This window comes from Populus euphratica, unplaced genomic scaffold (genome assembly GCF_000495115.2).
Source record: "Populus euphratica unplaced genomic scaffold, PopEup_1.0 scaffold87.1, whole genome shotgun sequence".
Classification (NCBI taxonomy): Eukaryota; Viridiplantae; Streptophyta; class Magnoliopsida; order Malpighiales; family Salicaceae; genus Populus; species Populus euphratica.
The window spans coordinates 1,004,516-1,019,963 of record NW_011499900.1 but is presented as its reverse complement, the minus strand read 5'-3'; the positions used below and the strand labels follow the sequence as shown (position 1 = coordinate 1,019,963).

The 15,448-nt window shown below is 34.2% G+C and overlaps 1 protein-coding gene and 1 pseudogene across 4 annotated transcripts; one reads left to right on the top strand and one right to left on the bottom strand.

Annotated features, from left to right (window-relative positions):
* The first annotated feature begins 5,113 nt into the window (after nt 1-5,113).
* Nucleotides 5,114-8,066, top strand: LOC105132755 (probable serine/threonine-protein kinase RLCKVII; annotated as a pseudogene).
* A 2,072-nt stretch (nt 8,067-10,138) lies between these two features.
* Nucleotides 10,139-14,714, bottom strand: LOC105132700 (transcription factor GAMYB-like). 4 transcript variants are annotated; one of them, XM_011036340.1, is made up of 6 exons: nt 14,473-14,713; nt 14,065-14,188; nt 13,267-13,273; nt 12,844-13,201; nt 11,140-12,151; nt 10,139-10,781 (listed from the first exon to the last, which is right to left on the bottom strand). In XM_011036340.1, exons 4-6 carry the CDS (start codon nt 13,195-13,197, stop codon nt 10,447-10,449), a joined length of 1,701 nt encoding a protein of 566 aa, XP_011034642.1. In that variant the 5' UTR covers nt 13,198-13,201; nt 13,267-13,273; nt 14,065-14,188; nt 14,473-14,713; the 3' UTR covers nt 10,139-10,446. The 4 variants fall into 4 exon arrangements, with proteins under 4 accessions (XP_011034642.1, XP_011034643.1, XP_011034640.1 ...); XM_011036341.1 differs by having other exon boundaries at nt 10,139-10,751; nt 12,844-13,273; nt 14,473-14,714; XM_011036338.1 differs by having other exon boundaries at nt 12,844-13,273.
* Nucleotides 14,715-15,448: the final 734 nt, after the last annotated feature.

The window sequence follows — 15,448 nt, the reverse complement described above, 5'->3', positions numbered from 1 at the left end:
ACATTCAACTAGTTATGGAACCGTGTTTTGCCGTGAATGAGATAGTTTTTTAGTAAATAAATAAATAAATAAATATACAAATTTTTTAAATATATTTTTTTAATTCCAATTATAAATCAAAAGTTTTATATACATGTATTTAATTCAATATATCAAGAATCACATGACAATAAATACAAAAAATTAAAGTGTTAATATATTTATTCAACTTCTCTCATTGCAGATTGAATAGAAAAATTTATGTGTATATATTATTAATGTATTTTTTAATATCAAATAAAAATATAATTGTGAATTAAAAATTAATACTTACATATAATAAGATATAGTTTCATTAATAAATTATATGAAATTTCACAATATTTCATAAACATTCAAACTATCTTTCAAAACCAATAAAATTAAATAATACTCCATAATACTTACTATAATATAAAAATAAATCCAAACTTTAAATGAAATATTATAATATAAAACCAAGACTAAACGAAAAAGCTTGTTGGAAACAAGCAAGGCAAGAATGATAAAGAAATAGAAATTCTCAACAAAATCAACCTACTAATAAAAATGAGAACCTAAAAATAATATTAGTAAAGAGGTATGAGTTCAACCAATTTCAATGAGAAAATAATATTTAATATATATATATATATATATATATATATATAATAGATATAACAAAAGAATAAAACAATATATAGCATATTAGTATATGTTAGTGGAATACTTGTCAAATAACATATTACAAACGAAACCATAAGGTTTTGATAACAACCAAAGTTTGTGACCTTGATTATTGTGGGAGAATTAGTTATCACAGACCGATACCTCCTCACCAGCTAGATATACAGACCACTATATGTATATATATTAACTTCTTTTTATTAATATGAAGTTTCTAACAAGAATCTTGATATTAAGACAAAATAAATATTTGTATAATTATCAAAGCAAATAAATATCATATTAAGTAGAATTTAATTCAACAAAATGTGAGTGTAGATTTAAGAATGAATGAATACTCGAGAAATAAAGTAATATATATAAATATTCAAGAAATAATTAGATATACTAATCATATAATTAATATATCCACATTTACATTACATGCATATTAAAAATCATGTCATTCACACAAAAAAAAAACAAATATAGATTTGGAAACTTACTAAAGATTGCTAGGAGGAACATCAACATAACCTATAACAAATACAAAAAAAAATACAAAAATCTCATAAGAAATAACATAAAATATTACAACTATAAGATTATAGACTAAAATATAATTATGAAACCAATACGAACATATCTCAAATTGATCGAACCTGAAAAAAACCAATCAATCCCTACTATTTGATCAATCAATTAATTGAAATTGACCAACTAGTCAACCAAGATCATCAAACAAACAAGTCGATTAAAATTGATTAACTAATTGATGAAGACTATCAGGTCAACCAATTGATCGATTGATCATGATTTTATAATCTTTATCTGTTAATATTTAAAATTACAGATCCTAAAATAATTATCGTATTCCTTAAAAACCTATAATTTTATACCTTCATCAAACAATTTAATATTAATTAAATATTTTAAATTATCTAAATTCTAAAATCAGATTTAAACAACATATTCAAACATAAAAACATCAACATCTTGTCTTAGAAACCCTAATCTCTTTTTATTTATATTTATTAAAACATACAAAAATACCCAAAATATCCTTCAAATATTTATACCCTTAACTGCTCATCAAAGGGTACAAATGCCTTTTCCAGTCCATTATTTCCATCATATCACAAAGATGCTGCAAATCGCACCTCAGTCTTCAATCTTATGGTTGACAGTAAAACGAAGAAACAATCCCTTAATTGGATAGTTGATGAATTCTCAATTCAATATAATATGGGAACATAGCAAGATCCCAAAATGATGGTCCACCAAGTTAACGAAATCGAAGGATATTTATTCAGTTAAGACACATTTAGGAATCCTCAGTAAGCAAAAACTAAACATGATGAAACTGAGGCTGCAAAACAGTAACACAAGAACTTGAACTATAAAAACTAGTAATAGTTGAATAGGTCATAAGGATGCGGAGAATCCTATGTATAGAACAAATCAATGATTCCCAGATGTCTTGCTGTATGCTTATGAATATCAGTTGGATTTTCAATCCTACGTGCAGAGGGTTGAGCAAACAGAATAAAGCTTGCCTGGTGTCTGCCGTAGGTGTCTGTGTCAGGACAACTGGACGAGTTAGTTAGTGGATTTGCTCTCTGCATTTGGATCCATGGGTAGGTTGTGTGATAGGAATTTCTCATGAATGCATCCGGAGGGAATCAATCATGGTGTGCCAAAGCTGACTCGAAAAAACCCTAGTTGTTGAATTTCGTATAGAGTAACCCTGTGCCCATGTTTCTAAATTAACGCAGAAAACTCAGCCCTAATAAACCAGCAAACTTCACAGGAAAAAAAAGAAAGGAAAGCAACCAGAATAAATAATGAAACCTGAATTGTTTGCTCTAACGAACAAGTAGCAGTAAGACTCTCAGAGTACTAGATGAATAACATGAGCTCCTTTCACTAGCTAAATATTTTACTGCTGAGAGTGAAGAGAAAACTCCTGTCATCGCAGATTCCAGACATAACGATTACAAATGGCTATTTGTGCACGAATCTGATTACAATATCAATGTAGGCACTTCCATCTCCTTGATATCGGTAAGACAATTATTATGGACAGCCAACAAGGTTAAGACTTCTGCAACAGCTTTACAAAAGCTGTGCTTTAATTTTCCATTATCAAGTCTGGCTTGTCCATTGCAATGTCCCTATCAACTAAATCTACAAAGAAAATAGTAAACAAATTATTTTCCCTGAAGGGCTGATATCTTCGAGAACAAGCTTTGTGATTGCCAAAATTGCAGCATTTTCCTGGCTTGAGGCCAAAGGGCCAAACATAGGGATCAAGATCAAAACAATAAACTTCCAGATCTGTATTTCGATATTGGAGTATGTGTCCAAAGTAACTATAAAGGGCTTGCTTGGAGTCACTACCCACCCTCTCCTTTCCTCTAGAATCTTACTTTTAATTTGTTGGTTCAGGTGCAGCATCATTGACAAACATCTGGTTACCGCAAGTTCTTGTTGTTTGTCCATCATTTTCTTACAATTCCATTTCGTTTCCTTTGACTGTATTTGGTAGTAGATTCCATCTCAAGTTTTCATTTTATAAAATCTCCAAACTGTGATTTGTTTCTGTGGTTTTTGTCAATTAGATCATCACATGCAACTGCAGAAGAAAATAATACTCCTGCTGCTGGCGTGGTCCCTGGCCTTTACTGGCCAGATTGTGTTTCCACTTTCCAGCACTCTTTAAGAAAATAAATAATGCTCACAACTTGCATCAAGTATTTCAACTCATTCAGTGCATAGAACAGCATCACGGGACAAACATGGATTGATTAGCACAGTACTAAAGAAGCAAAATCTAAGTAAACTAAGATAGTTTATCACAGATTGTGTTCCGTATTTGTACAGTTTTTTTTTTAAGAATCAGCCATTTTATCAGGGAGAAAAGTCTGCAGAATTACCAAATAGCCGCTGCTATAAAGCATATTTTTGTTATGCTGTTAAGGGAGTAAGGGACGATTATCTGACTGAATGTCCAAGTAAGCTATCCAGCAAGATAAATATGTCTGGAGATGTTCAGAGAGTAGTGGTGATCCAAGATGCAATGTGGGAGATTAATCCGATCGCAATCAGATGGGTCCTTCATGGATTTTCACTTAATCCAGGAGCCGCAATTATACTCTTCGAAGCTTTTCACCAGGTTAATAATCCTAGCACTTTATCTTTCACTGAAAGTGAAAACCTGTGTAAGAATTTCTCCCTTTTCTTTTCATTCCTAAACGGGTTCCTTGAAGCATTCTTAGAGATATAAATGTGCCCTTACATTTTGCTTGTACTAATACTAGAAGCTGCACACCAGCACTTGTATAATTCACTTTGCTAATTAATCTTCCCTTCCCTTTTCTTCTGTAACTTTCGTTATCCAGTGGAATGCAGGTTCAAGGTGGAATCAAGATCAATGTTTGGGGTAAACCCAAAATTCATTGCAGAAGAAGTTTCCAAAAGGAAAGAAGAGTACATTAACAATGTGGAAGTTACATAAATTGCTAAGCGATGTGAAAAGGAACAGGTACTTGTTTTCTGTTTGCTTTTCCTGTTTCTTAGTCGTAAGGCAAGTAATTTTCCTGGTATTATGAGAGTTTTAGCTTCAGTATGATTTACTGAGGGGAGGAGAAGGAAGTGATCCATAGAAATGAAGAGTTGACAATATATAACAGTTTTCAGATTTTGGTTGTTTTGATCTTTAGCAACTCTAAAAATCTTTCTCCACCTGATGCTCCAATATCAAACTCTTCTATTCCATGTAAAATGTTATCAAATTAGAGAGCCGATTGGCAACTCGAGAATAATTTGAATTACTTCAAGATTCGATGGTGTTCTGAAATCCTATGATAAAGCTCATTACAGGACCAGTTCTAATATTTCACCTTTGTTGTTCGTACGACTGATGGGATCTTTTTCGTCGGCAGATTGAGTTCCATGTGGCATATCAAGGATGAAGCATAACAACACCATTGAACAACTAAGAGGTCCAAAAGGCACAAAAGGCACAAAAGTGACTTCAGAAACAAAAGTTAAGAGCAAAAGTGAAGACAAAATAAAAGTAGATGAAAAAGACAAAGGCAAAGGAGTAGAAAAGATTGAGCAAGAGGAAGAAAAGGTACCGTATGATGAAATGATACCAGGGAGCCCAAAGCGCAAAAGGTCTGGCCGCGGTTATTATTTCATTGCCATCTCTCAATATTATCAAGATTTTGATAAATGAGCTTTCATCTGTTTTTGAGTAAGAAACCTGCATTGTGGTAGACAATATTCTTAGTCCAATTACATGTATGGCTATATTATTCTTGATCCAATGTCATAGGGAAAGGTAATAGTAGCACCAGCTCAATGGTTTGCAATTCAAGCAATTTTTAATGAAATGCCTCCTTGACATTCTCCTATAATCTATGGACTCTTACAAACTTGACTAGCAATGGCTTTTTTCAAAGAGTGTAAGGTTTTGCATTATGTCTATTCATCTGCTCCTCCAGAAAGTTATTATCATATTTCTTCTCTGATATCAGCTTCATCTTCAACCTCAACTACTGGTTATCATGGGCAATGTACTTCAAGTTCTACATTTAAAACTGCAAAGCAAGCCTACATGAATTTTCAAGCGGAAGAAAAAATCACTACCAGCACAGAACAAGACACATCAGGGAAACAATCCCTCGCTGCAAGTACTGAGTTTGAGCAGAGGGAAAAGGAGGCAGTGATCCCAAATGAACTAAAGAACATACATGATTGGATGGGAGGGAGTCCTAAGGATGAGGTATTCAGAAATTCCATTTGCTCAGTTTGCAAGAATAGACAGCCAAAGATAGGATGGAAGAGAGACTTCAGCTATGCAGGGATCCATGCTGCAACAGAAGGATTTTCCCAAACGAAATTCCTATCGGAAGGTGGTTTTGGCTCTGTCTACAGAGGCGACCTGGATGGGCTGGCATTTGCCGTAAAGCGACACAATGGTGCAAGTTTCCAAGGAGAGAAGGAATTCAAGTCTGAAGTTGAAGTCCTCAGCAAAGTCTGACATGAGAATTCGGTGACAGGGATTATTTTCGGTTCGGTTTGATTTTTGTTAAAAAAAATAGTTAAATTAAAATTTAAAAAAAAACTGAAATTAGTTCAAATCGACCGGTTTTGATTCAGTTTGGTTTGGTTTTTTAAAAACAAAAACCGGTTCAAACTAGTTTGATTCAGGTTTTTTGATTTGGCTTAATTTTTTTTCCGGTTTGGATTGGTTTTCTGGTCTGGCTCGGTTTTTTCCAGTTTGGTTCGTTTTTTCTGGTTTTTCGGTTCAGTTTGGTTTTTTGAGTTTTAGACTTATAAAACCAAACTAAACCGGTCAATTTTTTCAAAATGTTAATCAGTTTTTTAGTATTTTTACTTACCGTATTTGGTGTTGTTAGGGTCATGCTCTAAAGGAAGTGACAGGTTGCTTGTTTATGAATATGTGTGCTATGGTTCACTGGACCAACATTTATATATCAAGTAAGAATGTAATGACCCCGGAGTTAATTTTTCTTATCCTTTGAAATACTATGGATACATTGGATATTCACGATAATGCAAATAATAGAGAATGAAGCCTAATACATAGTGATGTTTGCTAAATTGATGCAGAACATGCTCGCAAGCCTCTCACTTGGGAGAAGAGGATAAAGATAGCTTTGGGAGCTGCTAGAGGGCTAAAATATCTGCACGAAAACAATATTATCCACAGAGATATGAGGCCAAACAACATTCTCATAACCCATGATCACGAAGCACTGGTAATATTATAAAACCTTGCAGTTGTAAATTGATGTATTCTTACCATCCATGCAATGATCTACTGAAGTCGTTACAGAAGGGAGACCAAACCAAGCCGGCTGATAGGCCGATTGATCATTGATCTGACCATAATGCTGCCGGAGAAATTATATTAAGAAACTGTTCTCACTTTTGAAACCTGTTTCTTTTGTGCTTCTAGAACGATTAAATCATTAAGTAAATATCTGATCAGTCTAGTAGTCTTTGCTGGAAATGTTTAAGCCATTGTTTAACTTGCCATAAGAAATGGCCCAGAAATATCAGATCATATGCAAGAACTATTCAGTCTTCATAAAAAAAAAAAACTCACCATATCAGACTTCATCTAACATTTTCCTTGAATTAGCTTGGAGATTTCGGTCTTGCAAGAACTCAATATGAAGATTCAGAGCAGTCCTGGGAGACGAGTTGTTGGAACTCTTGGATGCTTGGCACTAGAATATGCAGAAAGTGGAAAGTGTCAACCAAGACCGATGTTTATTCTTTCGGGGTGGCGCTATTGCATCTGATCACAGGACTACAGATTACAGACAAGAAACTAGCAGGAAAAAGTCTTGTAGGATGGGTAAATAGCCTCGATGCTCTATCGACTGAAGGCATTGCATCCGTCTGTTATTCTTCCATCACTCACACTCACACTCACAAGCATGAAAACTGGAAACATAAGGGCCTTCTATTAGTTGCTCTTATACCTTTCAAGGCTTACTCATATCAGTTCATTTTTGCTTACAGGCAAGGCCACTACTGAAAGAAAGAAACTACCCAGATTTAATTGACGAGAGGATCTTAGAGTCCCACGATGTCCATCAACTCTTTTGGATGGTTTGAGTAGCAGAAAAATGCCTCAGCAAGGATCCTCAGAAGCAATTAACTATGAATAAGGTAACTTTTCTTACTTGGTAATCCGGAACAGCAATGTTTCACATCATGGGACAACGATCCCACAAGTTCACCGTAAGTTTAAAGACATGAAAATGTCACTAGGCAGGCATTTCAAATTCATCTTTAAGTCTCCAAGCACAGGCATTGGCAGACTTTTGTGATCAATTACGACACGGGCTTGTCCTTAAGCCATGTGGCAAAGCTTTTACATTATGCACCCGACTGGTTAGTCAAATAGGTTTTGAGATTATCACTAACAACGACCAAACCTAAGCTTAAACTATTGAATGAGGCCTTAGGAAATGGTTTTATATCATTACCCGTTGAAATTTTGTATGTTATATGCTACCTTATTTTCCATGACTGAGCCCAGCTTCATATTAGCTACTTCAGTTGGTTAAGGCTTCCATGGCTGAACAACACAATCCCCCCGCCCTCCCTCTCTCACTCTGGTGCTGGGTTTTAATGTGCTCATTTGACGTTCAACAACATGACAGGTGGTTTATGCCCTAAACTACATAATAGAAAGCAACTCAACCTGCAGTTTTGGAGAGATAATCCATGCAAAATCAGATTCACCAAGCAGTGCAGGCTACTCCTATGAATCACAAGATTATTGCGATACAAGTTCTACCGCCGAAACCTTGTCTGCTAGCTTTACTGCGGACAGCATGGGTGACATGAGTCTATGACTTCCACCATCACCCCCAATAAACTTTCACCATCATCTCCAATATTAGCCATTTCCTCAAGAAGATCAAGCACTGCGGTGGATAATGTTAAGGTCGAGGTGCCGCACTTCATAGAGAGATGGTTAGCTAGGTACATTGTCCAATGGTTTCAGCTTCTTGTGATAATCCATGCATGTTGATTATCTTGTTACATGTTATTAATCTGTAATATGACAGTAACAGTTTTTTGTTGGATTAGGTTTTTAAGTTTTAAATCTTGTAATGTGTTTTCACATGCATCTTTTAGTCCCTGCATGATTTAGTCCCTGCACGAATGGCACGCCTTTGACCAGACCAAGAAGAAAATGCTGTTGAACAGGTTGATACAGGCCATTAAAATATTATTCATTAGGTAAAACCTGATTTGGTTTAGTTCTCGGATCTACGAGTCACTAAGGTGACATGTTTAGCCGAACTGAGTTTAATAACACTAGATGAGCCCGTTGGGTTTAGAATTTACAACTCGTAGAGGATTTGATCACTCCAATTCAAGCATAAAGCAAGGATTGGAAGTCTTTATTAGAGGACCAGGCGATTGTTGGCGTTCACAAACATGCTTGGAATAACAAGAGGGATTGCCGGTGAAAGAGCAACCTATAGCTTGTGACGTGACAAAATAGAAATGGTGTGACTGAGAAGCCCAAGCAGAATGCAACTGAGACCATTTTTGCCAGTCAAGCAAATGGACGTTTACAAATTGAAAACTTCAGGCAGCATTGATCAATGGTAAACTATGCTGAAGCATTATGAGGTCCTCGCAGTATAGGAACAATATTGTTTGCTTACCGGTTTATTTAGTGGCGCTATGTCAGGGGTTGTATTGAAAAAAAATATATATATTGTGAATTATTTGTTATTGTTATTGAATTTGGCTTAACAAACAACCTTGAAGCGAACCATGAAACCTATCAATTTATTATTTTATTTAATTTGAATTTAAAATTAAATTATATAAAAATTAGAATTATTTTATCCAACTGGAATTTAAAATTAAATTATATAAAAATTATCCAACGTAACTCAATCAATTTAACAAATCTAAAAATAATTTGAGTGACCAATAAAAAATATGATTTGACTCATAAAAAATAATTTTTTTTTAATTTTGAGATTGATATATCAAGTTGAACCAGGTTTCGCAACTTAACATGTTAAACTCGTGAATTAGATCATAGACTTTACTAAGTTTAATAATTTTTTTAAAAAAATTATTTTTTATCTAGTTATAAAATAACTATATCAAATTGTTTGCAAAATTAAATACAAACTAAATATCAAGATATTTGTTTGAGATTACAATAACATTAAGAAAAATAAACAGCACCAAATTATAAAACCTAATTTAAAATTAATCAAATATTAAAGAATAAATATTTAAAAAAAAATTCCTTCTTTGATGATTATATGAAATGGAGGTAAGCCATACAGCAGCAGTTTATTTAGTCTATAGTACAACATAATATAACTTTTTTGCAATTTATTAAGTTTAGAGTTTTATTATTATTTAGTTAATTTTTTAGGAATTTGTTGTTATTATTTTTATTATTAAAGATAATATTTATTAGGATTTTTAATTTCTATATAGTTTAAGACACTAGGGTTTAATGATATCTATATAAACACCATATCTTATGTAGAATGGAGACAACTTTGATGATGAATAAGATTTGAGAGATGAGAATGCCTCTTCTGGTTATTTGAACTCTCTGCTATAGGGTTTTCTTTCAATTACTCGGGCCTCTTCTACAGGGATTCACCCTCTCCGATAAGGTTTTTTTCTCCATTCTCAATTTTCCTATTTCTATAGGGAATTCTACTTCTTTATACCTTCATATTATTCTGTCCTCCATCAATTTTATTTATTTCTCATTTGGTTAAAGGAGATAAGAATATGGAAGTTGGAAGACAAAATACTCACTTACACAAAGATGTAATAATACATGAACTGAAAATTCAGAAGGAGATTGCATACAGAGCACGCCTCTTCAATATGCAGCAGAAAATAAGTTGAATCAGAGCAAAAACCATTCAAATCAGTGGAACCAAATCAAGTCCATCAAATAACCAAAATCATTGAGATGAACGTGCATGTTATTCTACAAATTTAGCAAAAGCCATAATGCATTTGGTATACTTTGTGTAAGTTTTGATATTGGCATACATGCATTGCCTTGTTTCATGAAACCAGAAATGAAATAATCCTAACTGAAACATTAACACGAGTCTGGTTGAACTTTTCTAGGTTCAATAGGTACTCAGACCAAGTGGCTACCTAGATCGTAGAAATCATCAACATGAATGAAGCAGCAAAATCATCAAAATGGATAGCAGACTTCGAACTTCAAGGGAGTTCATACATTTGATAGACAGCAGGCATGTTGTTCCATGAACAAGAACTATGTCCCCATCCATGATTTACAGATGCTCCAGCAGCCATCTGCTTGGACTCACTACTCAAATCATCACAAAGAAGGGTTTCCACGGCATCAGTCACGATCACTTGGTCCTTTCCATAAGCAGAATCATGTTCAAGCCAACCTGAATCAAGTAAGGCATCAGGGGAAGTAATATCCAACCAGGTAGAGGATTCTTTTTCTCTATCTGCAGTCCAAGTCTGATCAACAGATTCTGATTTCACATAGCACTCTGCAGAACGTCCAAATTTACATTTAGATCCTGTAATGGAAAACCAGGAAAATTATTTGTAGAGGGTCTTGCTTTTGAAAATGAGGACAAGGAGGAGAAGATTGAAAATAACTGGAAAACAACAATGGATTTAAGAATGAGAAAGTGCAGACACATAAACATATAAACCAGTTCTGATCCCTCTCCGATGTTGTTTGGAAGTACATGAGTTTTGTATTTTGCAAAATCCAAGAGAAAGATAAATAGTTAAGATACAATTTTTTTATTTTTTTTTTTAGAACATTCAACAAGCTTGATAGTATAATACAAAAGATAACTAGAGGAACCCATGACATTGCTTCGAACAAATAGATTATGACTATCATCCTTGAGTGAAAAAGATGCTTACCAGTAAAGGTCTCGCAAGATGGTGATTCATCCAAAGAACTTTCATTGGCACTGATGGGAGTGCACTCGCTGAAAAGGGAAGTTGCAGTATGACCCAAAGGAGAAAAAGGGTGACCATAGTCTTCCCATTCCGTCTCAGAAATATTAAGGCCAGGACTGTCTGCATTATCACCGGGAGTAACAGTGGATGAATTTGAACTCTTGTCAGATAATTGATTCTTTGCACTGCTTAAAGTTTTGGCCTCATGAAGTAAAGCATCTAATAGGCCACTATTACGTGGTGATGGACACTCAGACTCAACTGTCCCAGTAGGGGGAGATTGGATAAAAGCATCAACAGACTCGATTAAAGGTGATGGGGAACAAGATGGGCCCCAGCCACCTAAATCAGATTCTGAATATTGGAGTGAAGGGAGCTCCAACTTCACAGCCTCAGAAGTGGGCTTAGAAGCAGAGAAATTGCCATTGGCAAGGGTATGGCTACCCTGATTTTCACCAAAAAACTCTGGGTTCTTGGTGGTAGAATCATAATCAAATGGAAAAGGCAATCCAAAGGATTGAGCAGCTATGTCAACCTCCTGAAACTGGTCAAACAAATGGAACTCATTTTTCATGCCACCACCAAAACTGGATAATAAGGTTGTTGCCTCTCGAAGACGCTTCTGGCGGTGCATTATTGGTGACATGATGCTTCCATATTGAAAAGAGCTCAGGCCTTTCATCAGCATGCTGCTTGCAGTAATATCAGGAAGTTCAGGAACATAAGGTATGATGCTTTGGTTGGGCGTTAAATTGTCAAAGATGACATTGGGTATCCCATAACTGTTGCTCTGCAAGGTATCATGCTGACTTTTATTCCGAATCTCGATTCTGTCAATGTTCAAGCATCGTTGACTCTCCTGCAACGCTTGCAAAGAGGCTTCAGGTGGATAAAGTGGTAAGCCAGCCCGTTGACGCCTCTTAATTCTAGTATTCCAGTAATTCTTTATCTCATTGTCTGTACGTCCAGGCAACTGAAAGGAGCAAAAGAAAGAAAAAATTAGCACAGGTTAAGATGCTACAATTTTTGTTTCAGAATACTAACTTAGGAGACCTTGAAACCAACAGCAGCCCACCATGATTTGTCATATGCAAACTAGCCAGAGATCAAAATTTTTATTAATAACATTACTGCAACAAATCTACACACAACATATTCGACCTGTAAACATGAATGGACGCTGAAAAATCCACAATAACCAATTTAGGCCCTGACTCCTCACTGCAGATCATCAGAATCTATCACCCAAATGAAGAGCTCCTTGACATTACAAGGATTTGCAGATTGATGTGCTGTCTTTTTTTAATCATTGATGAAATATAAAAACTTAATACAAGAAAAATAAAATCCTCAGATGCAGTAGACCATAAAGAAGACAAAAGAGTAATCATATCCCACAATAATGGCCACAAAAGACAGATCCTTGAGAATTCTCATCTTTGCAATTTAAAGGCCTACACTTTGTGAAGAAAAAGATTAAACTATCTGAAAGATATGAGATTGTCAAATGTAACTACAAACCTAGAGCGTGTAACATTGTTTCAATTATGGTCCATGCTGCTTTTAGCTCATATTTTCCTGCTAATATTCATATGAAAGCAAAATACAAAGAAAAGAGGGTCACAGTGCAGCACGGATACCCAACAGCAATAATTATAAACTTACATGTGCAGCCATTAGTGCCCATTTGTTTCCCATCTTTGCATGAAGTTCAATGATTAGCTGTTCTTCTTCTTGGGTAAATGCTCCTTTCTTTAGATTAGGCCTTAGGTGATTGGCCCATCGCAATCTGCAGCTTTTGCCACAACGGAAAAGCCCTGAGTGCTTCTGAACAGCATTCCAGTTCCCCTCCCCATGCTTCTTCACATATTCTATCAAAATTGCATCTTCAGCAGAAGTCCATGGCCCTTTCTTAAGAACAACTCCTCCATTTGCACTTCCACAATAATTGCCTTCCTCGCCCAATGGCAACTCAATCTGATTATTGGAGACAATGCCATTCTCACTCTCACTTGTCATACGACTCATCTCCTTCTAATCACGCAGACAATCCCTATCAAACAGCTCAGAAACATTCAATCAGCAGGATGAGAACCTGAACCAAAAAGAAGATGTAGAAACAAAATTAATACAAGTAAATGAAAAGGGCAGTGCCTTTTGTTCTCTGATTTTTTGTGCTTGAACTCCGCCTCCCAAAAATTCATTATTTTTTCCATACAAAAACAATTATCACTACAAAAGACTAGTGGGGTGAAAATAGTATGCTTCACATTAATAAAATCTAAATCCAGTAAACGCATGTGGTGGAAAAAAATTATTTAAGCTATTGTAGAAGCAAAACAAATTGGGACAATGCAGAGAAAGGTCAGACGGTAACACTAAGCACTCGTGCACAGAACAAAAAAGCTTAGCAAACATGTGAGTGTCTAGTCATGATGAACTTTTGAAAAAAAAAAACATAGAAACCAAAAAGAAAAGGGGGGGCACTCAAAATCTTCCCTCTATTTAATTACATGTTTTAACAAAATCTGGAAGCCAACAAACGAAAAATGGCTAGCCCCACACTTGAATTACATACTACAACCAAACCCATTTATAAAATCATGAAAAAGTAAACATACTTACTGCATACAGTTCATTTCTGTTCACCAGCTATAAAAGTCCATAAAAGGAAACCCTATTGTCATTTATTGCAATAATACTCAACATCAATTTCTACAAAAATAAAATTAGCTAAAAATTGAATCACGCCATGCTACATTTAACAGAATATACTACTCTCCCATACTATCAATAGAAACAATAAAAATTGGAACTTTTTCCTTGATCAACAAATCCTGCAAAAAAAGAAAGGAAACAAAAGCATCTAACTAGAGAATTAAATACCTGAATCGGACCAAGATGCCGAGCACAAAGCTTTGAGCCTTGAGTCACCAAAATTGGAGCTTTGAAAGAGCTCAGAGATTATTCCTGAAAGTAAAAGCTGATGATAGAGGAAAAAATTGAATACCTGAAAAACATAACAAGGAAAGAACCAAACTTTAACGCATTAATCAATACCCGAATACCGATATACACTGTAACTAGAATCAGCTCAAATTGCTAAATTCAAACAACAAAACCCAAATTGGCAACACCAAAACCCTATTTTTCCCAAATAAAAAATTGAAAGGAAAGAACTAAAAACAGTGATATTTAAGCTCAAATTTTGATATATATTTTCTTTTTTTTCAAAACAAAGGAGACTAAGCTCGATAAAAAAAATCTAAAAGAAATAAAAGAAACGATCTTGACCTTGATTCGTGCAGGGGACAACTAAGATCTGTACATAAAAAGAGCAAAACATTGAGAGGCGCAGATTGGAAACACTCACACAAAGAAATACCAAAGAAAACGAGGGTGCAAAATGGGAAATTTTGAGAGAGAGAGGTAAAATTTGAGATTCTTAGAGAGTGAAATTGAGCTGAGAAATCGGTGGCCAAAGGAGAGGCAAACTAGGGGAGAGAGTGATGGATAAAGCTCCACCTAGAATTAATTATTAAATGATTTAAAGCATTAATTATCACCACTACTTGTTTAATTAAAAAAAAAAAAGAAGAAGTAGATAACATTTAGTAGAAACTTAAATTTATGTATTTGTTTTGCTAATTACAAATATATATAGCTGTGTACATGGAAAATTGTTAGATCAATATCTTCTTTAATTAAAACTCAATCTATGTTAGATTTTAAATAACTAGCAGTTTAATTTGTTTTTTAATATATTTTTAAAATTATTTTTCACATGAAAACATGTTTTTAGGTTTTTTTCAATGTTAATATAATGATATCAAGAAAAGAAATTCATTTTGACTATTTTCTTGAAATTTGAAATCAAAATTCAAAGTTTTGTATTTAAATTTTAAAATTGGAAATGAGATTGGTGAAATCATCAAATATGTATTAAAAAAAATTAATTTAATTAGGTTTCTTTATCACATTGTATTGTATTTGATTAACTTTTTGAGATAGAGAAAACTAATATGAAAAGCAGAAATATACTTGACTACGAAAGCAAACAAATATCTCCAAAATAATTTTAAAATGGTTTTTTATTATTTTAAAACAAGAAATATGTGAATAATATATGCCTCTATTTATTTTGTCACGGCACAATGTTTTCTCTCTAGTTTACTTCCAGCTAATATTATTTTATGAGGAAAAAAAAGTAACCATTTATTTTATTCTATCTTTTCTACGTGACTATATATATATATATATATATATGTAT

What these genes read in the sequence shown, in the direction of transcription:
- LOC105132700 (XM_011036338.1), bottom strand. Translation starts at nt 13,206, where the DNA reads ATGAGTCGTATGACAAGTGAGAGTGAGAATGGCATTGTCTCCAATAAT. An exon ending in GGGCACTAATGGCTGCACAT is followed by an intron (nt 12,152 to 12,843) that starts GTAAGTTTATAA and finishes TGCTCCTTTCAG; the next exon opens with TTGCCTGGACGTACAGACAA. An exon ending in ATCTTGCGAGACCTTTACTG is followed by an intron (nt 10,782 to 11,139) that starts GTAAGCATCTTT and finishes TTTCCATTACAG; the next exon opens with GATCTAAATGTAAATTTGGA.